At 42.8% G+C, this 23,388-nt stretch overlaps 1 protein-coding gene across 1 annotated transcript; it reads left to right on the top strand.

Moving 5' to 3' along the window:
• The first annotated feature begins 1,325 nt into the window (after positions 1–1,325).
• STOML3 (stomatin like 3) lies at positions 1,326–22,791 on the top strand. The gene is made up of 7 exons (XM_088022201.1): positions 1,326–1,377; positions 13,478–13,581; positions 13,663–13,735; positions 16,647–16,729; positions 18,139–18,342; positions 20,349–20,483; positions 22,204–22,791. The coding sequence occupies exons 1-7, from the start codon at positions 1,326–1,328 to the stop codon at positions 22,426–22,428; spliced, it is 876 nt and encodes a 291-aa protein (XP_087878327.1). The 3' UTR covers positions 22,429–22,791.
• Positions 22,792–23,388: the final 597 nt, after the last annotated feature.

Below are 23,388 nucleotides of genomic sequence, written 5' to 3'. Positions count from 1 at the left end.
TCCGAGTTGGCTTTGTGTTGCGTTGCTTTCACACAAAGTAAAACAAAATATTATTTGGAATAGTGATAGGAGAAAGATGACCATCATTCCAGTAGAATATTCGTTCTTTCTGTAGTGGAGTAAGAGCGAAATTATCATTGACTGGAAGTGGTCTGATGAAAGCAGGACTCCTGGGACGGAATCCTGGGGATCTAGATTTGACAAGGAGCTTTGCCTCTTCTGAGCTGTTATCTTTGACAAATCACTTATTCGTTCATTCAACAAGTATCTGTTGGGCATCCGCGATGTGCCCACGTCGTTCTAACGCTGCAGGTGCCATGGCGAAAATTGCACAACTAGTCATATCCCTTGTGGAAGTTGTCATGTAGGTCAGGGCTCAGCAAACGTTTTCTGTACAGGGATAGATAAAAAATATTTTAGGCAGGCTGCATGGTTTCTATAGCAAATATTCAACTATGCGGGTGTGGTATAGAAGTGACCACGGAGAACACAGAAACAATGGATGTGGCTGGGTTCCAGTGACACTTCATTTACAAAGATAGATGGCAGACCAAGTTGGGCTAACAGGCGGTAGTTAGCCAACCCCTTTTCTAGAGGAAGAAACAAATATTAACCAAATAATTATGCCTATGGCATTAACATGTGCAAAGGCCCTGTGGCACGAAGGATGCAGTGGTATTCATAAAAGGCTAGTGGGCCAATTGCCAAGTGAGTGAGGGGTTTACCATGTGAGTGAGACTGGAAAGGCAGAGAGGAACAGACTAGCAGGATCTTTGGGGACACTTAAGATTTTAGTCTTTGCCGTGCTAATGACTGGCAGTCATGGGATTATTTTAAGCAGGATGGTTTCACGATCAGATTCAAGTTTTAAAAGTTTTAAAAGATCGTGCATTGCAGTGTGTAGATTGAATTGAATGAAATCCTGTCATCTGCAACATAAGGATAGATATACTTGCCCTGTATATCAACAGTTCATTGTGGTGAACAGATCACACAAGGTGCATAAAAGTGGGTTATAAAATATAAATGATGTAGGGAATGGCCTAGAGATATTTTACAGGAACCAATGCCATCAGAAGGTCATGTTCTTTTGAATTTTCTCTAGGAACAAAGGCAGTCTGAACTCATGAAAGAAATCCTTTTGTTTATGTTAACAGGCTTCCTTCACCAGGGAAACTGCTCCTTAGGGTGCTCATGAAAGGCAAGGAGCTTCTCTCACTTGCTCATTCCGTCTCTCTCCATTTCCCCTCTCCTAAGCACCTGGAGCCCAGGCCTGGCTCCAAACCCATGAAAATTGGCCAAGTGTAAAACTTCTCAAGAATGAGATGGATCCGGGGGCGAGTTCCCCTGAGAAGCAGGATAAAGAGAATTTAGTGGGTAAGTTCCTCTTTTCCGCCCTAAGTATGTTTTATGTATATTAAGGGAAGTGAGAATTGTGGCATTTCTGAGTTACAAAGTAGCCACGAGGGGGATTAATACATATTGGGATTGGCTTCAATTCAGTTAGAGCCCAGGATTTTGGATTCATCACTCTTTGTGGTTTTATTTCCTTCTTGAACAGCGGTCTATAACTTGCTCTTTTCTTCAGTGTTAGATAGAATTTGTATTTGCATTTATCTTTACATTCTTTTTTTTTTTTTTTTGCATTACATAGCAAAGACATGTTGAACAGGCTGAAATGTGTCCATTTTCAAGTATCATCTGATGATGTTATGATTGAAAAGAAAAGTTGATTTGACCTGCATTACATTTGATACCTGGAGAAAAGTGGAGGAAAATAAAACTTAGCCCATAAGTACTAACTACTACCTTGAATGGCATGTCTAGATTATGAAGCATTTTGCTTGCATTATGTTTTTAAATCCTACAATAATTCTGAGGAAGATTCTCACATAATCTCATTTTATGAAGGAGAAAACTGAGTCTTGGAGAGTTTAAAACTTGTTGAAGTTCCAGAAAGTGATGATGATGATGATGATGATATGTGTGTGTATATGTGTGTGTCTGTGGGGGGAGGGGTGTTTTAACCCATGCTCTCTATAGTTTATGTTGCCAAAGAAGTCATAGAAATAGAGAACACACTTGGCTATCAGTTTGTAAAAGAGAAAGTATACATTTAGAAATATTTGCTTAAATTGATATGTGGGAAGCAGCAAATATCCCTTAGAAATCTAAGTGGAAGCTATCTCCAAAGTACCTTCCATTATCTTTTTGAACAAGAAGTTTCATGAGACATTTTAGCTTCCATTTAAAAAGTGAAGACATCAGCTGGGTAAATGGCTTAACTGGAGCTTTATCAGTGAGATAAACTGTCCATAGTGTTACTTGGTTTTGACTTTTTAATATAATGAGAAAAACCTGCACCACCACAGTACAAACAGAAATGGAACTTATATGTTACAACTTCTGATTTCATGTGGTTTTAGCAATTTCTGAGAGATATAGGATTAGCCATTCTCTAGAGATTTGTGGGATGATTTGCCCTTGCCTTCCTCCATCTTGGATACATTAACAAGACAATATTACCTAGTGCTGCAAGTTATGCAGAAATTTCCCCTTACACATGTTGAGAGAATTAAATGAGTAACTGAGTCTTTGTTATCAACTCCAGCAGGAGCCTTCAGCAGTACCGTGCCGCTGGCTTCTTGTACAAGCTTTTGGAAACCACTAGTGTGCCTCTCTTCCCAACTCCAAGTTCAGTGACATCACAAGGGTAGATCCGATCTATAGAGTGCTATAAATTAGGGCTCCCCCCTCCAGTTGTTACACATTTACTCATGTAAATGAGTAGGACAACACTACTCATTAGCCTTTGACGTCTCTTGCAGTCTTTTTTTTTTTTTCCTCTTTTTTCTTTAAGAGTTAAAGTGAAGTCAATTGGAATCTTAATCATCCAAATCTTAGAATTTCTTCTCAATGTGAAAATGCAAAAAAAGTCCAGGGAGTTTTTTAAAATACAGATTTTGGGTTCTCATCCCTGGAAGGCCTGGTACTCTTCGTTCCGGGACGGACTCAAGATTTTGCATCCAAGTTGCAAGCTGGTGATGTTGCCAGGCTGAGGACACAGTTTGAGTAGCACAGTATTTCTTTTTAGCAGTTCTGTGTTTTCCCTGAAAAATGTTCCTCCATGCAAGCTGTGTGCACATTTCAGAGAACTAGGCAGGAGGGAAGATGATTTTCAGGTGATGAAAAGATAGTATTTACTAGGAGGGTTTCTCTTTAGAGTCTATGTTTGACACTTAAAATCCTTGATTCTGTGGAGAAAGAACCAGGAAGTTGCTGAGACTGTACTTTACTGACTTTACCTCCACAGGATTGGAAGTGAATAGAAAGAGGGAAGAACTTTTAACACTACATCCCCAGGCCCAGGCAAGGTGATTGTTCTCATTCCACACACCTTTTATTTTTCCCCTGGGAAGCCTCCAATCTTTCCTGCTCTGGAAATACAAAGGACTTTTTTCTTTTTTTACTTGGTGTGATTAATTTTTTTTATTTTAAAACTCCCTCTAATATTATAAAGGTATCAAAAACTAAGAAAACTTAGAACAGTATTGTTGGGAAGGAAAAATTTCCCTTTACCCTTCAAAGATTCTTCTGGTTGGCCTCAGAATTAAATTGACGTGAGACTGATTAACAGGAGATAATCAAATTTAACTTTGTACAAACAGGAACTCCACATACATAAGAGGTTCTAAAGACAGAAAGGTAAAATAAGGTATATATGCCATCCTGAGCTAAGGAATGGGCTGGGGGCCTGAGGTTCAAAGGGGAGGAGGGCGATTCACAGAGCAATAAGAAGAGCAGGTGTTGGGTAATTAGAAGTTTGCTCTGCCATTTAGATGGGTCAGTTAGATAAAATTCATCTCTGGCAAGAACTCCCCAGTTTAACCTCCAGTTTAAGTTCTTCTAGGTGGATAAAGGGGGAGCAAAAATTTCTCGTGAGCCCACTGGGTCTTGATTTCTGCTCCAAATAGTCACCTACCAAAATGACACACTTTTGAGGACACTTGTTCTGACCCCTTCAGTATAAATCATACTTCCACCACTCAGAATTAACCACTGATAACATTTTGGTCAATTTCTTCCAGTATTTTTTCTTTGCATGTGTTTTGTGCTAATTGGGATCATATTGTCCACAGAACTTTGCATTCTCCTGCTTTTTTCTTTTAACATCATACCATCATAACTTCTGGGTTTTTGTCAATTAAAAAACATATACTCATGATATGATATTGTGTAGGTATGTCATGGTTTGCTTAATTATCTCCCCATTGTATTTTCAGAGTGTTTTTTATTTACCACTGTCATAAATAACACTATCATGAGACTGTTTGGACACACATCTTAAGGACAAGTGTTTGTTGTTGCTATTGGTAATGCTGTTATTTCATACAGAAAAGAGAGGTGGAGGAGGGACAAGCATGATGCACGCATAGGGGGAGAAAAATCTTCTCTCTACCCTTTTAGATTCTTTAGCTGGTCTACTAATGACATGGACAGAAGGAAGATTAACAAGGGAAAAACGAATTTAATTTTGTGCGTACATGAAACTAAACAGAAATGAGAGGCTCTAAGACAGTCAGGCAATTGAGGCTTATGTGCCATCCTGAGCTAAGAATAATGGGACAGTGGTCTGGGGCTTCAAAAAAGAGGAAGACAATTCACAGAAAGATGAGAAGAGTGAATGTTTGGTAAACAAATGTTTGTCATACCAGGCAGAAACAGTGGGACCCACAGAGGAATTTAAACAAATCATTCCTGCCCATCTCCCCCTGGCTTACCTTATTCTTGGTAATTATCTCTGGTGCTAGCTCTCTTCCTGCACCAAGCCCTGTATCTAAATTCTTAGAGGCAGTTAAGTGGGAAGTAAAAGGCTCTTCTCGAGTCTTTTGGGTCTTGTAGGTCTTCAGTTCAGAATAATTCACGTGCCAACGTGGAACATTTTGGGGAGGCTTGTTCTGGACTCCTTCACAAGGAAAACATTTTCTCTATTTTCTTCTCATAATCCCCAGTGAAGCAGTAGCATGAAGGAGAAAATGTGAGGACATATGGTTCCCAGTTTAATTGACTCTCTTGAGAGCAAACACAATCTCTTCTGCTGAACCATTATTTCCAGACAAGAAACTTCAAACAGATCAATAGCTGTATTATGTGGCTGAGCATCATTTTTGACAACTCAGTGCATTTGGTGTGCCATTCACTGCATTCACGCAATGAATGAGTTTAGCATCTACTGTGTGTCAGGAGATGGAGACATAAATATAAAACGCCTGCTCTCACAGCACTACTGATCTACAGGGAAGACACCCACGGTGACTGAAAATTACAGCATCCTGTGAAAAGCCAGGATAGAGGGTGTATTAGAAACTTAGAAGAGGAGCACCCAAAGGTAGGGGTGAGAGAGAAGAATCTTCCTAGAAAAGAAGGGGAAGTGTGAGCTGAGCTGTGTGGCTAGATGAGGGAGAGAAAAGTGTGGGATATGAATGGGAGGCGGGGGGACATGAAAGCTCCTGCAAAGGCACAAAGATGTGGACAGGGTGCTTTCTCTACTGCGGGCAGTGTTTATGTGTTAGCATACGACTTAGGCAGCTAGACCCGGAGGTGAGAGACCAAAGCCCTGCCTCCCGAAAAACTGAATTACAGACTTGCCCAGGTGTCAAGCCTGGTCTCCCAAGGCATGCTTGGGAGTTGCTGGGCAGTTAGTTAGTTGACTGATGGGATGAAGCCTCATTGGAATTCCTCCTGAGGCAACAGCAGGGCGAGCTGTGTCTGCGGGGAGGTCATGACGTGGGACTTTAACTGGATTGGTAGTGCTTAAATTCTTAAGCTGAAGGGGGAGCATAAGATATTAAAAGCATTTACTTTTATACTTTTTTGAACATTTGAACATTCTATTTCAAAATTTATTTTCAATGTTTCTATAAAAGATCAAATGGTAAAAAGGAACTCTGTACACGTGTCCTAAAGTTCACGTAACTCTCAAGCACAGATCATCCTTCCGTAGTTGAGATGCAATTATGACACTGAGAGAACTCTTACGATCGTGAACTTTTGTAGTCATAGGAGCAATGGTGAGATCAGCATCTAGCTCTGATTTAGTAGTTTTGCACTAAAGATCTGCTCGCTCTCTCTCTTTCTCTGTCTGTCGTTAAGGTTCTAAAAGTTATCTGCAAGAACTTCCAGTCAGGGGCTATGTTACTTTAAGGAGGTAGACACGTTCAAGGGCAGGGCTTTATTCTCCTTGAAAATGTAGTTCTTGCCCATATAGAGGAGCCATCATCTGGATGGACCAGAATATCCACCATGGATACTTAGAATCCTATCTGGTAAAAGAAACCAATTTTAAAAAAAGAAAAAATATTACGTAAATGGTCAAAGTAAAAACTGCACTGAAGTTGAAGACTTTAGTGAAGACTATTGCAATAGAGGAGGGAGGCCAGAACTCAATCTGAATGAACAGCGCTGAAACAAAGGGGTAGAGGGTTTTTAAGGCTTGGAGTGAGTTCCTGGAAAAGAACTGGATGGCCTTGGGCAGTGGTCAGAGGCCATTTGTGTTTATTAATGCCCTTCTCATATCTTTCTGATAGGTGGTAAATTTACGACTTGGAGCAAGGTGCCCTCTGAAGTCAGGCGCCCCCGTCCCACAAAAATGGGGAGTGCTACCTTCTTTGATGATTGTATTTCAAAAGAATGGCTCCCAGGTCCTTGACAAAATGATCCTAACAAGAGGCTTTTAAAAAAGGTTTACGTCTTGAAGGGGAAGAGAAAGAACTTACAATAAGTGTTCTAAAGAAAATACTCTAAAGAAAGGGAGAACAGGGTCTGAGAATCTGGAAGAATCTATTTAATGTTTAGTCAGTCTGAGGGAAATGTTAGGAATGTCTTGGCCAAAATACACCTCTAAGACAATCCTAGGCAGTGCGTTGGTTGGTTAGAGGGCCTCCTGATATGGCTAATATCCTTTACATATAATTGACTTAATCCCCACGACTAGTTATTATTGTGTTAATAAAGGAGGAAACTAAGATGTAAGTAGGGTAAGTGACCAGTGGGATGTCATCTAGCTTTCAAGTGAAGTCATCTCAGTTAGAATGTACGGGGAATGACTCAGGGCCACAATGTCTCATCCAGGCTGGGCATTGTCTCTGTCTGTCCACAGGATGGCTTTGCTGAAGGTTTTCTATTCCCTCTGTCCTCTCTCTGAGAAAGCAGAGCAAACAGTGAGTTTTCCATCCTCAATACTAGCCTGACCTCATATCATCTGGTCTTTATTTGAGTTATGTATTGAAGTATAAGATATGTACAAATAGGTGCACAAATCTTAAGTGTTTATCTTGAGAGAGAGAGAGACTGAATATACAAACAGACAATGGCTGGACCATATATAAAAACAGAACTCAATTGGGGAGTTTGGGCAGCCTGCCCCCCAAAACAACCCCTTTATCTAAAATAACAGCCCAGGAAAGTCAGTCTTACAAGAAGCCAGATTGTTATCTCTAGTGACAATTCAGGAAGCTAAACAACTTTTCTAACTATCAGTCCCCAGGACTTGATAAGTAACCGACAGCTTCTCTATTTTCTGTCCCTGCTTCCAACTTAGGACCAACTAAAGAAAGCCAAATATGCACCCCGAAGCAATCACACAGGATGCCCCGCCTTCACTTAGCCCACTTACAGCTTCCCCAATCAGGGGAAGCCTTCCCCTTTTCCCACTGTAAAGCTCTCCCACTCCTCTGCCTGCCTTTGAATCTTTGCCAAAACACAAAGGACAGATGCTGACTCTTCCACCATATAGCAAATTCTAAATAAAGAGCATTTGCTTTTCTCATTTGGTCGGTCTTTATTTCCACAGCCTTGATACGTGTATGTCTGTGTAATCACCACCCTGATCAAGATAAGGAAAATATACAGCACCCTAGAAGGCTTCCTGATCCCTTCCCCGATAATACGCAACCACCAACAACCCCACTAACAGCTACTACTCTGACTTCAAACATAATAGATTAGTTTTGCTCGTCCTTGAATGGAATGATACAAAATTAGTGAGATCATACAGTATGTATTCTTATACATGGAATCAAAAGTATGCACTCTTGGGTCTGGCTTATTTTGCCTGATATTTTGTTTATGAGATTCATCCACATTTTGCATATGGCGGTAGCCTTGTCTTTTTTCTTTCTGGGTTGTCCTCCTTTGGATGAGTATACCGCAACTTTATTTATTCACTTTACTGTTGATGGATTTGGGTGGCTCTTCATTTCTGGAATTTTATGAATAAAATTGCAAGGACCATTCCTTTTTTTTTTATGTTATATTATTCACCGTACATTACATCATTAGTTTTTGATGTAGTGTTCCATGATTCATTGTTTGCGTGTAACACCCAGTGCTCCATGCAGTACGTACCCTCCTTAATACCCATCACCGGGCTAACCCATCCTCCCATCCCCCACCCTCAGTTTGTTTCTCAGAGTCCATCGTCTCTCATGGTTCGTCTCCCCGTCCGATTCCCTCCCCTTCATTTTCCCCTTTCTACTATCTTCTCTTTTTTTTAACATACAATGTATTATTTGTTTCAGAGGTACAGGTCTGTGATTCAACAGTCTTACACAATTCACAGCGCTCACCATAGCACATACCCTCCCCAGTGTCTATCACCCAGACACCCCATCCCTCCCGCCCCCCAGCACTCCAGCAACCCTCAGTTTATTTCCTGAGACTAAGAATTCTGCAAGGACCATTCTTGAATGGGTTTTCATTGTAGTCACCACTCATTTCTCTCAGGTATTACTTCGAAGCGGAATACTGAGTCGTAGAGTAAGTATGTGTTTAGCTTTAGTAGATACTTTCAAATAGTTTCTCAAGATGATTGTATCATTTTGCATACATGAGGGCTCAGGTTGCTCCACAACCTTGCTAGAATGGGATATTGTCCCGTCTTTTATGTTTGCCATTCTGGAAGCTGTGTATTATGATCTCATTGTAGTTATATACATCTTTCTGTTTTGGGGTTTTGAAACAATGTCATAATACCTCAACAGCTATTTCTGCTTAGAGAAGAAATAGCTATTTTACAGAAACACAGATCTGGGGGCAAGGATTAGATGTAGTATTGATCTCATATTTAAATACTGTTGACCAAGCCAAAATAAGAAATAAGCAACCAAGTTGCCTAGCTTGTTTTATTTACTAAAATTCATTTCTACCACTAGTGCCATGTATGTGGGGCTAGCGATTTGGAATAATCTCCCCTACTTCCTGGCCTTGCGCAGGTTACCAATCCTGCTTTAAGCGTTTACCCCTAGTCCTAGAGGGCATTTAAGGTTCGTCCGGGGCTATGGGCTGTAGCTAAGTACCGGGAACAAAGCCCCAGAGGCAAGCCTCTACAAGTGAAGCTTGGTCTTGCCTCACTGTGTAAATCATTAAAGGCAGACATGAATGTCTGGCAGTTTGTGGAACTTGTGGGTCCCACTTTACTTAAAGAGAGATTAAGATGCTGATGACAACACGAACCAGATTTTCTGGCTGCAGAATGAAGGGTTGGCCTTGGTTACCCCTCAAGTCCTTCCATCTGAAGCCCCAGGGTCTGCCTCTCCAGTGTCAGCAGCGTGGGGCCCCAGGTTCTGTGCATTACGGCTCTGCCCTTCTCTTTCCAGGCTGAGGGAAATGTGTTGACTAAACATTCTGCTGTTCTTTGTCCCAGCCACATACAGAAGGGAATCCCCACTTATTTCCTAGAAGGAGGCACAGCAGAGACTGGACCTTATTATTACACCCGCCCCTACTGCCTTTCTCTCCTGCTAGACGTGAACCCTTGTTGGGAAGTTCCATCCCTATTCTCCTTTGAATCCTCAGCTCTAGCATAGTGCCTGGTATAGAACCGGCAAAATACTGTCAAATGGATGAATGAGAAATCTGGAGCAATCTGTTGGGGGTGGCAAAATCCAGTTCTCTGCTGCAAAGTAAGCAGACGATGATGGCCATACGGTATTATGGCAATTACTCACAGAAAATACACATCCATGGATTTGGAGAAAGCTGGAGATGGTTAGGTGTGCTAAGTAAGGGCTTGCGGGGTTAATGCAGAGGTGGCGTAGGGCCCTTTCCCTCCACCATCCCCTTAGCCTCCAGGGAAGGCTCTGGAAGCACCCTTGTGGAGGCTGAAGTGAAGGCAGTATGGGAGGTTTCTGAAGAGCCTTTGTAACACAATCCCTGCATATCTTTTCAGTCAGAATTGGGATCCTCGGGTCCCCTTCCCCGCAAGGCTTCCTGGGCTCACCGTGAGGGGAGGCTGAAAGATTCCCTCCACTCGAAGCCTGTGCAGCTGGCTCACAAGGCTGGCGGCTGAGCCCTGCAGGGAAGCTGACCCCTGGGCTCACAGCCCCATTTTAACTGCAGCTAATGACACCCCCAGGCTCCAGAATTCTCAATTCTCCCGGCGGCAGTGGCCTGGGTGATTCTAAAGCTCAAGTGTAAATCTTGGAAGATGACTCATGCCCTCATCTCTTGTCTCAGCATGGTTAGTACCTAACAGCCTTACCCACAGGTCGTCATGCAATGCAAGGGCTTGGTGGGGCTCCGGAGGAAGGCCTACGGGTCAGGCCTCAGGTTGTGCCACAAACACTTGCTTATGCAGCTGGGTGTTCAGGCTGTAACTACTCTGGAAATGTCTAGTGCTTGCTCGGGGCATAAAGTGTAACTGGGATCTTGGTGGAGTCCCAGCTGTTTGTGGGGGTTGCCCTGCTAAAGTCACAGCCCCGGGACACTCCAAGGCTCCTGAATACCAATGATTGCAGTGTCAGCAGCGGGGAAATACACCCCGGGTGGCCGGAACCGTGCTGCCTTCTCAACTCATTCACCGAGATTCCAGGAAATTACAGCTGGTCCCAGAGAGGCGTGTACGAGCACCATGATGTCAGCCTTGTTGGTAGGGGCAGAAGTACAAGTGACCTTAATGTCCAATGGCTACATAAACTGAGACACAGGTGCAGGATAGAGCCATGTGTGACAATGAAGAAGAAGGAGGTAGACCTGCATGTACTGACATGGAAATAGCTCTTAGATATATTCAGTTTTTTAAAAAAATAGAAGTGTTGGGGCACCTGGGTGGCTCAGTTGGTTAAGCGGCTGCCTTCGGCTCAGGTCATGATCCCAGGGTCTCAGGATGGAGCCCCATGCCCTGTGTCAGGCTCCCTGCTCAGCAGGAGTCTGCTTCTCCCTCTGCCACTCCCGCTGCTTGTACTCTCTCTCGCACTCTCTCTCTCTCAAATAAATAAATAAAATCTTAAAAATAAATAAATAAAATAAAACAGTAGAGGTGTTAGAATGGTGCCATAGCTCACCAAATCTACAAATCTAAGCCAAGTGTTTTCTGAGGATAGACATATGTGTATAAATACATAGGAATGGGTCAATCACGAAATACACCAAATCAATAACAATGGGACCTCTCTAGATAAAAGTGGACTGGGGAGAGGATGATCGGAGGACTTCAGTTTTATTTGTATTGCCTTGACTTTTTTCTTTTTTTACAATGAGAATGTTTATATACAGGCTGTGTCATTACAGTAATTTAAAAAAAGCACTAATAAACAAAATGCAACAAAGATTCTATAAGAATGCACAAAATGTTTTTTTTATCCTACATAATGATAGTCCAATCCACCTCACCAGGGTCCAAGGCTTTGGAAGGTGGTATTTTAAAAATATGAACTTTGGGTATGCAGGCAAGTCCTTATTGCTATCGGGTATATCTTTATGTGTATTTAGAGCCCATTAAAGGACATCTGCACAAAACGTTTTTAATACTAAATATGTAACGAAGACGTAGATAGTTCCCATCTATGGGACTGCACTAATCGAGAAAGTACCTGGTGGGTACTGGCACCAGGCATGGGGAAGTAGGCAGCGTCACAGTGTGCTATTGACGAGAGTGCGGATTGGTACAAACTCGTTGAAGGGCACTTAATCATCTAAATAATTGGAAATACTAATCTCTTTGACCTAACACTTTCCCTGCCTGGCATTTACCCTACATGAGTGTACAAAAACACATATTAAAAAGCACTCATCACAGCACTGTTTTAAGAGCAAAATCCTAGAACCGTCCTGAATGTTCATAAACTTATGGCGTGGGCACTGGTGAGTCAGGGGCAATAAAATGCATAAGTGAGGATGGATGTGAGGTGGTACCAGTTTGACCTAGTGACTTCTGCAGTTGGACAGGGGCGGGGCAGTGATAACCCTGCGTCTCTAACGTGGACAATAACGTGGATGGTTAGGCATTAATTAAGCTAAGGATAGCAGAAGGTGTTTGTGGAGTTATTTGGGTGAAGATATCTAGTACATATAGTTAATTCGGGTGCTTGTGTGAAGAATATGAATCTGTTGGAGGAAGTGTGGGGTGAGGATGGGGGCGGTTGTCAAGAAGAGAACAAGAAGGAATGAGGATTTAAAAGAAGTTGAATAGTGAATAAAAGAATAAAATAAGAATAAAAGGGTCAGCCACACTTGTGTGTTCTACAAACTGGAGTTCTAAGACTTGAGAAATTGTGTAACTGAAGTGATTAAGTCTAAGGCTACAAAGTTTTAGGGGACTGAAGTATGATTTGAACTCAACATTGCAGGGCAATATTCTTTAAGCCAAAATGCCCTTGTTATCATAATGTGTGATTAGCAAAAAGACTACCTATGTAATGAGCCAATGTAATAAAATTCCTTGAAAAGTCAGAATTGTCAAATATCAGTGTCTGACAAGTCCCTGTAAATTCTGTAAAATGGGAATAAAGTAGTAATATGCATTTACTAATGTAGATATTAATGTATGGACCAAGAGCCATATAAAAAAAATCTCATTTAGTCCTTGTCAAATCCTTCAAGGTGGTTGACTTCTATCCCCATACTATCGATGGAGAAGTGGAGGCTCAGAAAGATTGAGTGGCTTACCCAAAGCCACAACACTGGTGGGTAAGAGAGCTCTCATAGAAACTCCTACCTACAGGCTCTTCAAAATGTTTTTCTTGCCATCTTGTCTGCCTTTGGGGATAATAGTACCTACCTCTCTACCTCAGAGATTGTCTTCAATTTCAACCTGGGCACCCAAGAATTTGTCTTTTGAAACGGTACCCTAATGATTCTGATGGAGGTAGTCCATGAATTATACACTGGGTAACAGTGTTTTATGTGTTTTGAGGATAATAAACCATGTCATTCTTACTAAATATAATGGTACTTGTTATTTTTGATTCTATGAGACTTTTCTTGGAAGGGACAGGTCAATTTCAATCTAAAACCCTGAACGAACAGTGTGTGTGTATGTGTGTGTTTACTGCATTTACTGGTGTGCATGGGTTTCGATCTCCTCCTCAGTGACATCAGGCGTGGCCAGCGCACTGGGTAATAGCCCCCTACTCATGCAGCTGAATGGCTTTTCTAAGAACCATGTAAGTTACAGGCTTGCTTCCTCCTCATTTCTTAGGCATCAGCAGTAAACGGCTCGGTGTGTGTGGCTGGATCCTCTTTTCCCTTTCTTTGTTGCTGATGATCCTTACCTTCCCCATCTCCATATGGATGTGCTTGAAGGTAACACCCTGGGAAATAAATTGGGCTCTCTCTGTGAGCTGATGAACCATTAGGACTAAATGCTCTCCCTTAATCTCTTAGATCATTAAGGAGTATGAACGTGCTGTTGTATTCCGACTGGGATGCATCCAAGCTGACAAAGCCAGAGGGCCAGGTAAGACACTGTAGCTGTCCCTGACAAGGATCATGGCCACCTAATACTTAACTGTTGCCGCTGAGAAATTTTCCCCGGCAGCCACTTTTGAGAAGCAAAGAAAAGTCACAGGAAGCTGGAGCCCTTACCTGTCTGTACAATGGAAAGAAAGATGTTGTTCTGTTAGGCAAGTGAACAGGAGTCACCGCTAGACCTCTAGTTGAGAGGCTGGAAATCCAGCCCTGTTTCCTAGCATTCCCCCTGAGAGAGTCAGTGAATGGGAGCAAAGCGCAGCTCTGTTACATTGGCCGGACGTCCCTTATTATCAAGACCACTAGAAGAATGACTGAAGAATGAAGGGAGGGAGTAAATGGCCAAGGTAGACGATTAAGTTACTCAGAGAGAGTATTCCGGGAGCTGGTTTTTGATTCTCACCCTTTGAAAAGAGCTAATGGAAAAGTAAAAGGTAGTTTCTTCTCCTGGCAAGTAGACTAATGGAAATAGAGAGCTAGAATCTATCGCACAACTCCTTTGGTCAAATGTAGTGTTTCTTTCCATGCTTTCTCTACCTTAGAATGAAGACTGTTCCAAATTCTTCATGTTATAAGAGGATGGGATTTTGGGGGGTGGGGAGTGGACATGGGAAGGTGTTAGGTACTAAAACTCTAGACGTTAGGTATTGATTTAATTCTCATAACTTCTCTTGGTGTATATGTAGTTGAACAATATGAAATTGCTAATATTTTTTTTGATTTGCAAGTATGACAATTTCATACGATAAATTCTAATATTTTAGAAGCAGAGGCCATCAAAAATAGCATCTTACAAGATACATGAGAAAGAATGGTTATCTGCAATAGTTCTTTAATAACATTTGTTTTCTGCCCTCTATTATGATGTATTTGAGTAAACACATTCTCTCTCCAACTGGACTATAAGCTCTCTGCAGGGCAAGGACTTTCTTAGTCACTGTGATCCTGCATGTGTTCTACACTTGGCCATGCACTATGGTAGGCACTTAGATATCTGTTGCATTAAAAAAAAAATATATATGAGAAATTTCAAAAGCAGAAGCTTGTTAAAGAGGCTTGGTCGTTTCAAGTAGTATAACCCTACTTGTCTAATTTCATAAAGGACCTGAGGGGAAAGAGTGCAAGAATGACTTATTATGGATACTCTTATGAGTTCATCCAAATAGAAGTGTTAGACTGATCCAACTGAGGTACAACAGACCAAGGTTGACCCCTTCCAGGTCATGTTGCATCTGGTGGGGCCAAGCTTCTAAATTAGAGTAAAACTGGATTTGAGAGAAGTAGACTAGCCATAACTTGGAGGGCTCTAGAGAAAAGTGGATCTCTTTTAAATGAATTTTCCCAGAAGATTTCACCACTAAATGTCCCAGGATAACTACTCTCGTCATACATGTCTCTGGGGCTAATGAGTTACCTCAGAAAGCCGTAAGAGCTAGAGAGAAACAAGCCAAATTGCTAATGGAAAACCTCTCCACTTTTGTAAATTGTAAATTATTCTTTAATAATGAAAGTATTAATAATAAGTGGTGCCACTTCTTGAGCAAGTAATACATACCTGGCACTGTGTTTAGTACTTTATTTCATTATCATGTTGAATCATGCTTAATCTTCACTACCATCTTCTAGAGATTAACTAACTGAAGCTCAGGAAAGTTATGAGAGTGTTCCCAGGTCACAAGCTAGTAAGGGCGAGGGCTAGGACTTAACCCTCTAGTTTTAGGGGCCAGGACCTCAACCAGTGACCTGACACCAAATAAGGAAGTAAATTAAGCAGCCATCCTCACTACAAGTCTCAGGAAAGTTGAGAGACCAAAAGAAAGAAAGCACCTTAGCAGTGTTTTCCTTTGATGTTACCAGCCCTTTGTAAGGTATGCAACCTACAAACCTGTTTCCTCTTTGAAAACAAAAACAACAGCACAAAATCTTTCTGGTGAATGGAAATGGATTGGTGTCCGCATCTTGCTGACATGCTTTGTGGTTCTAATCTTGGTGACTCTTGCTGTAGAGAGCATTCACCAAGCTTATGGCAGGGATTCATGCATGGGGTCTTCAACTGAATTTTCTTATCCCCATCCTTCCCCCACCCAGCCCCAAACCCAAATACTTCACAATTCAAAAAGAAGTAAGAGCGTTTATAATTGGGGAATGCCATTATACTTGAACTAGGACACAGCTCTGGAGAAACAGCAAATTCTGAAATACATTGCCTTTAGGGACTCTGAAATCTTGAGAAGATTTTGCTTCCACTATTTTTTCGGTACTATTGAAGATGAATGAGAATGTTGACAGTCATTGATATTTAAGGGTAAAAATCTATTACTTACATCTTTTGTATGAATATCTTTAATAAGGACACCGATTTCCAAAATATCCTTTTAAATTAATGTCAAATTCAACACTTGGATAGAAGTAGGTTGAGTGTTTTAAAAATAAAATCTAAAAATTAAATGTCAAGGATCTTAAGCTCTTTACCACAAGATTTTAATTTCTAGGGAACCACTTTTCTTTAGTCACTGACTAGTAGGAGGAACTAATTTTCCCCAAAGTTAGAGGTGTTCATATTGAGGATCCTCTGAGAAGCATTTGTAGTCCCTTGAAAGTAATGTATCATATAGTTAGGAGACAATTTGTTGCAGTTAGTTTCAATAGGGTAAAAGTAGGGTAAAATTCATATTTTCTGGGCACCTGGGTGGCTCAGTCGGTTAAGCGACTGCCTTCAGCTCAGGTCACGATCCTGGAGTCCCGGGATCGAGTCCCGCATCGGGCTCCCTGCTTGGCGAGGAGCCTGCTTCTCCCTCTAACCCTCCCCCCTCTTGTGTACTCTCTCTCTCTCTCATTCTCACTCTCTCAACATAAATAAATAAATCTTTTAAAAAAAATTCATATTTTCTCTCTCATAGGTCTGATCCTGGTCCTGCCCTGCATAGATGTATTTGTCAAGGTTGATCTCCGAACTGTTCCTTGCAACATTCCTCCACAAGAGGTAATGCCAGTTAAAGATATGTCGTTAGAAATAAAACCTGTTATCTTCCCTGTTTCACGGACAGTTGATGTTTTACATTGTGTTTTCAAATTTCAAGGGACCTGCTCGAGGAGCCCTGGGTGGGTCCTAAAACTACTGAGTTTTGCTTTTCCCATTAAGAATGAAGCCAAGGGCAAGGGCTGGCTTGCTGTAAGACTTGGAATGACTCAGAGGGGAAAGTCCCAGAGAAGATAGAAAAAGACGCAGTTGGCAGAGAAGCTGGGATGGAGAGCAGCAGCCAAGATGCTTGGGAGAGTCAGCTGAGTCGTTGTATAAAGGAGCTGAATTTAATTTGGTGGAGGGTAGGGTTTGGTTAGGATATTATCCTTGCTGTCACCTTTCCAGAAGATTTTTTAGTAAAATCTCTATCATTCACTTTTTTGTGTGTGATTGGATGCAACACAGTGGGTGAGTGTAAGGAACGAGCACAAGAGCCCACCTGCTTTTGGATTTCAAATAATTCTTTTCAGTTCTTAAAGTATTGTAACTAAATATCCAAGGCCAATAACAGGACAATAGGGAAGAGAAACAGTTACTAAGAACCAAAACAATGAAAGGAAATGTGAGTAGGGCCTACAATGTGGGAGGGCAGAGGTGATGAGAGGATTATGAGTCGATGTTAATTTTCTTCTCTCTGGTCCAGGAAACTCAGTCATGACCCAACAATCATCTCGCCATGTCACTGGTGGGAATTACGGAGTCCTTACTTTAGGAGTCAGCCTGTGTCGTAAGAGAGTTGGAGATGCTTAGTGACCTATCATGGGCCTTTTCTGGCCTCAGAGTCCACCATTCTGGATGGGAGAAGGGAGCTCTAGGTTCTGCTCCTACGGTCCTGCCAGAGAGCTCTCAGTGGCTGCAAAGCACCTCGTCTCGTTATTCAGAATGATTAATGCAAAACCTCGATGAAAGCAAATAGATTTCTCTTTATGTGAATACAGAGCCCGGTCTCTGGTGACATCTATGTTTTCTAAGAAGCACTGCTGTTCATCAAATCTGATAAAAACTGAAAACCAAAAAGATTTCAGGTATCAGGGCAACAAGTGTTCTATCTCTGTGTAGAAGGTAGAATTCCACAAAGTTTCTACTTGCCACATTTTAAAATAGAAGTGCTTATGCTCCCCATGGCATATCAAGAGCCTCTGCCTGTGGGGTCTAAGACTTGCCTAAGATGAAGTTGCAGGGCTGGATAAGGATTTTGTCACCACCTAGGATGACATTATACTCGAGCCAGGGCAGAGTTTGGGTGATGCTGGCATGAACTGTCATGAATGCTCTCCTCCTGGGGAGAGGGCTCTTAGGCTGGCTGACACTTTGTCAGTCACTGTGACAGTCATAATAAACATGCGATTTTCCCTGTCTTTGCTCTCCAGATCCTCACCAGAGACTCCGTGACTACTCAAGTGGACGGAGTCGTCTATTACAGAATCTATAGCGCTGTCTCAGCAGTGGCTAACGTCAACGATGTCCACCAAGCCACATTTCTGCTGGCTCAGACTACTCTAAGAAATGTCTTAGGGACGCAAACCCTGTCCCAAATTTTAGCTGGCCGAGAAGAGATTGCCCATAGCATCCAGGTAAAGATGCTGAGAACAAATAGCCTGTGTCTTTAGTTCATTTATTTTAATTATCGGTGATGATCAAATATCAGTAGTTCAAAGAATCCCTCTCCCGTGCATGCACGCACGCGCGCGCGTGCGCACACACACACACACACACACACACACACACACAGAGCTGCTATAAACACATGGCTTCAGTTTGTGGTTTTATTCCTTTACAATCACAAGGTATAGATTTAAATATCTGAGCAGGAGAAGGGGAGCTGTAGGAATTGTACAGCTCACCCGTTTTCTTTGAAATTCAGCACATGAGTGAGCATTGTACACAGTAGCCTTTTCTGAAGAGGTTAGCATCATTTTAAATTCGGGTTACTCGAGAAGAAAGGTCACCATTTCTCAGACAGCCCGTGTATTTCTGCATGTCAATGGAATATTAGAACAGGATTCAACCAAGACATCGCAGGCCTGCCATCCCTGGAAAATCTGACATGGTGCCACCTATATCAGTAATTATCGTGATAGTAATCATAATACATGAATAAAATCTTTAAAAAAGTAATCATAATATTGATGAGGATGTTGCAGGTATCCATCTCAACTCTTGCACACCCCAGTTTATAGACAGTTACATCCATCTCAACTCTTGCACACCCCAGTTTATAGACAGTTACATCCATCTCAACTCTTGCACACCCCAGTTTATAGACAGTTACATTTCTGTGTGGTCCTAAATCAAGAATGTTTTGATTCTGAGCCTCCCTGCTGTACGTTAGGAGGGAATTTCAGCTTTGGTCCTTGGCATCTCTTCCAGTGCTTAATGTGGCACAAAGACCCTAAGGCTTTCTGAGATAGTGTTGGTGCTATGTAACTCTCCATATCATTTGTAAGAGCCCCATAAGTTTGACAGCTCAGATGTTTCCCCTGCCACAGTCCGGTGACCGGCTTCTCAGGAGGTCTCACCGTCTCCCACAGTTCTCTAGAAATCGTAGAAAGGCAAGCGATCGCTTGCCATTTGGTAGTGGGGATCTCTGCCCCAGGCCTCGGAGGGAACTAGCCGTCTGATCTCACTCTTCGCAAAGCATTCTTTTTCACCCCTCCCTCTGCAGGATAACCAACAGGACATCCTCAGTGGTCTTCAGTTTTTAAAAGGACAAGCATATCTTTGATTTTAGGCTATGGTGCTCTCAAAAAAAATATGCCTGGCTACCTGTTTAAAACTGGCCACAGGACAGAGGTTCACTAGGGCAAGGCACAGAGTATCTCAACAAGTACCCGATAATATTTATTGAGTTATTGCAAGGCATTGGTAGATCTCTTACGTGTATTATCTCCAAATCTCATGAAAATCCTGAAAGGAAACCTTTATAGGTGAGAAAACAAAGAATCAGAGAGGTTAAGGAACTGGCCCAGTGATTCACGGCTGCAAATGGCAGAGCCAGGACAAAATCCAGGAGTATCTGAGAAGCCCATGCATTGCTGCTGGCTTAATGTCAATGACAAGAAAATGTGGGGTATTTGCTCAACTCTAGAGGGATGGCATATACTTCATTAGGAATAGTTTGGGGGTGAGTCCTGATACCTCCTGAAAGATCTGTCAGGTTCTCCTTCTTTTTTTTTTTTAAAGATTTTATTTATGTATTTGACAGAGAGAGACACAGTGAGAGAGGGAACACAAGCAGGGGGAGAGGGAGAGGGAGAAGCAGGCCCCCGAAGGAGCAAGGAGCCTGATGTGGGGCTCAATCCCACGACCCCGGGATCATGACCCGAGCCGAAGGCAGACGCTTAACGACTGAGCCACCCAGGCGCCCCCAGGTTCTCCTTCTGAATCCTTCCCGGGATTCCCTTCAATTCCTGGGAGTGATCAGTAAGAACTCCCTTTCCTTTCTCCAGTTGTCTCACTCCAAATGCTGTGAATACAAAAGGAGAAGAGGAAGAGGAATTTATCTTGCAGATATAAAGCACATCAGAACCTTACATCCTCTGTCTTCTGACCGATGCCTTTTCTTTTGATCTGGAAACAGACCTTACTTGATGATGCTACCGAGCTGTGGGGGATCCGGGTGGCCCGGGTGGAAATCAAAGATGTCCGGATTCCGGTGCAGCTACAGCGGTCCATGGCAGCGGAGGCTGAGGCCACCCGGGAAGCCAGGGCTAGGGTAAGAAACACTCTGTCTACACTGGAAGGCAAGATGCCTAGCTTTGAAGCAGACAAAAATAGACCTTAAATGGAAGATCAGGCCTTCTCAATGATTTTGATAAGAAAAGGGTTTCTTTTTCACAGTTTTTTTAAAATTTTTTTAAAGATTTTATTTATTTATTCATGAGAGACAGAGGGGGAGAGAGAGAGAGAGAAGCAGAGGGAGAAGCAGGCTCCCAAGGAGCAGGGAGCCCGATGCGGGACTCGATCCCAGGACCCTGGGATCATGACCTGAGCCGAAGGCAGACGCTTAACCATCTGAGCCACTCAGGCGCCCTCTTTTTCACAGTTTTTACTGAGAATTTCCTCCTGAATTAAAAGGCAATGGGCAGCTTAATGTACTTTGAGGAAGTAGGGCAACAGGTCTTGGGACAGGGGCTGCTCAGCAACATGCCCAGTGACTTAGCAAGGTGGATCCCAGGTCTGGCTGCATTTCAGTCCCCTAGAGATAACTCAACATAGCAAACACTAATTCTCAGGCCTCACCTCATACTCGGTGAAGCTGAGTCTCTTGTGGCTCAGGAATCTACATTTGTATAAAGCTAGTAATTCTGCTTTTTTTTTTTTTTTTAATTATTGGAGTATAACTGACCGACAATGCTAGGTTAGTTTCAGGTATACAAAATATTGCTCTGACAATCCTGTACATTCCTCAGTGCTGTACATTGCTCAGTACTCATCACAGTGGGTGTAGTCACCCTCTGAAAGCTGGTGATTCGGCGGTAGCCAAACGGTGCCCATCTTTTGAACATTACTGTTGCATGTGTTAAGTGTGCTGGATTCACAATCCAGGTTAGAATGACAAACCGTAAACATACGCTGGTCTCGAATGTTCTTGAGTCTGTTGGACCTACAGCCTTCTGCAGGACCTATAGCCATGTCTGCGGGGATGGGTTTCCTGGAGTATCAGAAACGAAGGAAGATGAGAAGCCTTTTGCGTACCCAACTCAGGATCTTCCTGAAGAATCGATGAGTCTTCCTGCCCTCCTCCCTTCCCCATCTCTGGTTTATTTGTGAAGCTCCAGCAGCTTCTCGGCAGTGGACTTGGAGGGCACTTTGGCACAGAGACAGTGAGTGCCCACGGCTGGGGCAATCGAGGTGCAAATCCGTCTTGGGCAGGAGAGAACTAGACAGGGAGCCAGCACTTAAGAGAGCCTTCCAATGGGTGTTCTCAGACCCGCACTTGCTGCTCCTGGTAATCAAGAGCAGAGAGAACTTGAAATAGTCCTTACATTGTAAGGATGAGGCTAAACTGGCAACAGAATAAAAGGAAAAAAACATCTCCTAGGATAAGTAAGGACAACAGAGAGAAGCCAAGCGGAGGCCTTGAATTTCAAACTTCTGTGAAAGCTAACTCAGGGGATGGGGAGGTTCCGGGGTGATCAGCCAGCATCACTAGGGCACAGACCGCCCAGGATTTGTTGGGGTTAAAGACGGTGCTTTTATTTTGTTTGCAAAGGAAATCTAGGGACTCGTAATTTGTAAAAATATCTCCCCGCCTCCTTCAACTTCCTCAAATTCCCCTAATCACATTAGGATGTGAAACTCTCACCCTCGTCAACGCAGTAACTCCATGAAACCCACAGGCAGGCAGGCATCGGGACGCAGCCAGAAAAAAGAGATCCTTAGTCACCGTTGTAAGCTTTTCTTTCTGAGCTCTTTTATTTCTGCCGTTTCAGGTCCTTGCAGCGGAAGGAGAAATGAATGCTTCCAAATCTCTGAAGTCAGCCTCCATGGTGCTGGCCGAGTCTCCCATAGCCCTGCAGCTGCGTTACCTGCAAACCCTAACCACCGTGGCCACGGAGAAGAATTCCACCATCGTGTTTCCTCTGCCCATGAATATCCTGGAGGGCATTGGTGGTGTCAGCTACCATAACCAACAGAAGGTTCCGAACAGAGCCTGAGGTCCTCCTGCTGTAGTCAGCCATTGCTTGCGGGAGCTGTTTCTATCTCTCCGGAGAACCCAGCACTCAGAAGTGCTGAGAGTTGCAACATTACTGAAACAGAGGGACGCTGCAGCTGGAGTAGCATTAGCGGGGAAATGCCGTAGAGGCTACAAAAAAAAAAAAAAAAAAAAAAAGAGGGCTGTGTACTACTTTTATTATTCAGAGCATAAACAACTGTGCATTATCCTTTTTAGTCTGTTAGCAGGCGTTCCTGACTTGAGGCAGGAACTTTCTTGCAGTAGGGGGAGGAAATCTTTGGGTGACAGTGACTAAGATTTCAGCATTATTTTGATTGGTTTTGAGAAGCTCTCTAGATAATTTATAAAGTAACATAGGCCTCCTATTTATACTAGATATTTGCTTTTTATAATTCCCAAGTAACTATTTGCTATATCTCCAATACAACAATTCCCCCAACACCCCCCCCCCCCCCGTATTTGAAATTCTGATTGATTTTCATGTGAAAGGCTGAAGAGGCACCTAGGCTTCAGTGGCAACTGTAAACTCATCACCAACCCCCAGGGCAGACTGCTTCCCGCTCTCTTGCTGCCCAGCCCCCTGCCTGGAACAGTGGCCAATGCTCAGCCTCCCCGCACCTTCGTCAGCGGCTGGGACAGGGCAGAGCGCTTGCAAGTGAGAATGATGCTTATAACAGGTTCTGTTGGTTGGAATCACTGGGGAACATCATCCTGTGGACTTCATGTTTTCACGCCATTATTAGTCCCAAGAGCCACCAGTAGTCAAGAATTGTTTATAAACACTATTCACCCCCTCCGAAAAAACCCCAACTGTTCAAAATAAAGAAGCCATAGAATAGAATACAGATGTGATGTATTTTAAAAATTGCTTTGTCAGAGATTTTTTTTGTTGCCATGGTACAATTTTCTTTTGGGAGTTCCATTTTGAGCAAAGGGCTAG

Source organism: Eumetopias jubatus, unplaced genomic scaffold (genome assembly GCF_037043125.1).
Source record: "Eumetopias jubatus isolate StellerSeaLion01/CBP00866 unplaced genomic scaffold, mEumJub1_p1.0 scaffold_3, whole genome shotgun sequence".
Classification (NCBI taxonomy): domain Eukaryota; kingdom Metazoa; phylum Chordata; class Mammalia; order Carnivora; family Otariidae; genus Eumetopias; species Eumetopias jubatus.
The sequence above is the reverse complement of the archived record's forward strand: the minus strand, read 5'-3'. Positions and strand labels throughout refer to the sequence as shown.

Coding starts and splice junctions, on each gene's coding strand:
- STOML3 (XM_088022201.1), top strand. CDS start 1,326: ATGGATCCGGGGGCGAGTTCCCCTGAGAAGCAGGATAAAGAGAATTTA. Junction 1,378..13,477: donor GGATAAAGAGAATTTAGTGG/GTAAGTTCCTCT, acceptor CTCATTTCTTAG/GCATCAGCAGTAAACGGCTC. Junction 13,736..16,646: donor TGACAAAGCCAGAGGGCCAG/GTAAGACACTGT, acceptor TCTCTCTCATAG/GTCTGATCCTGGTCCTGCCC.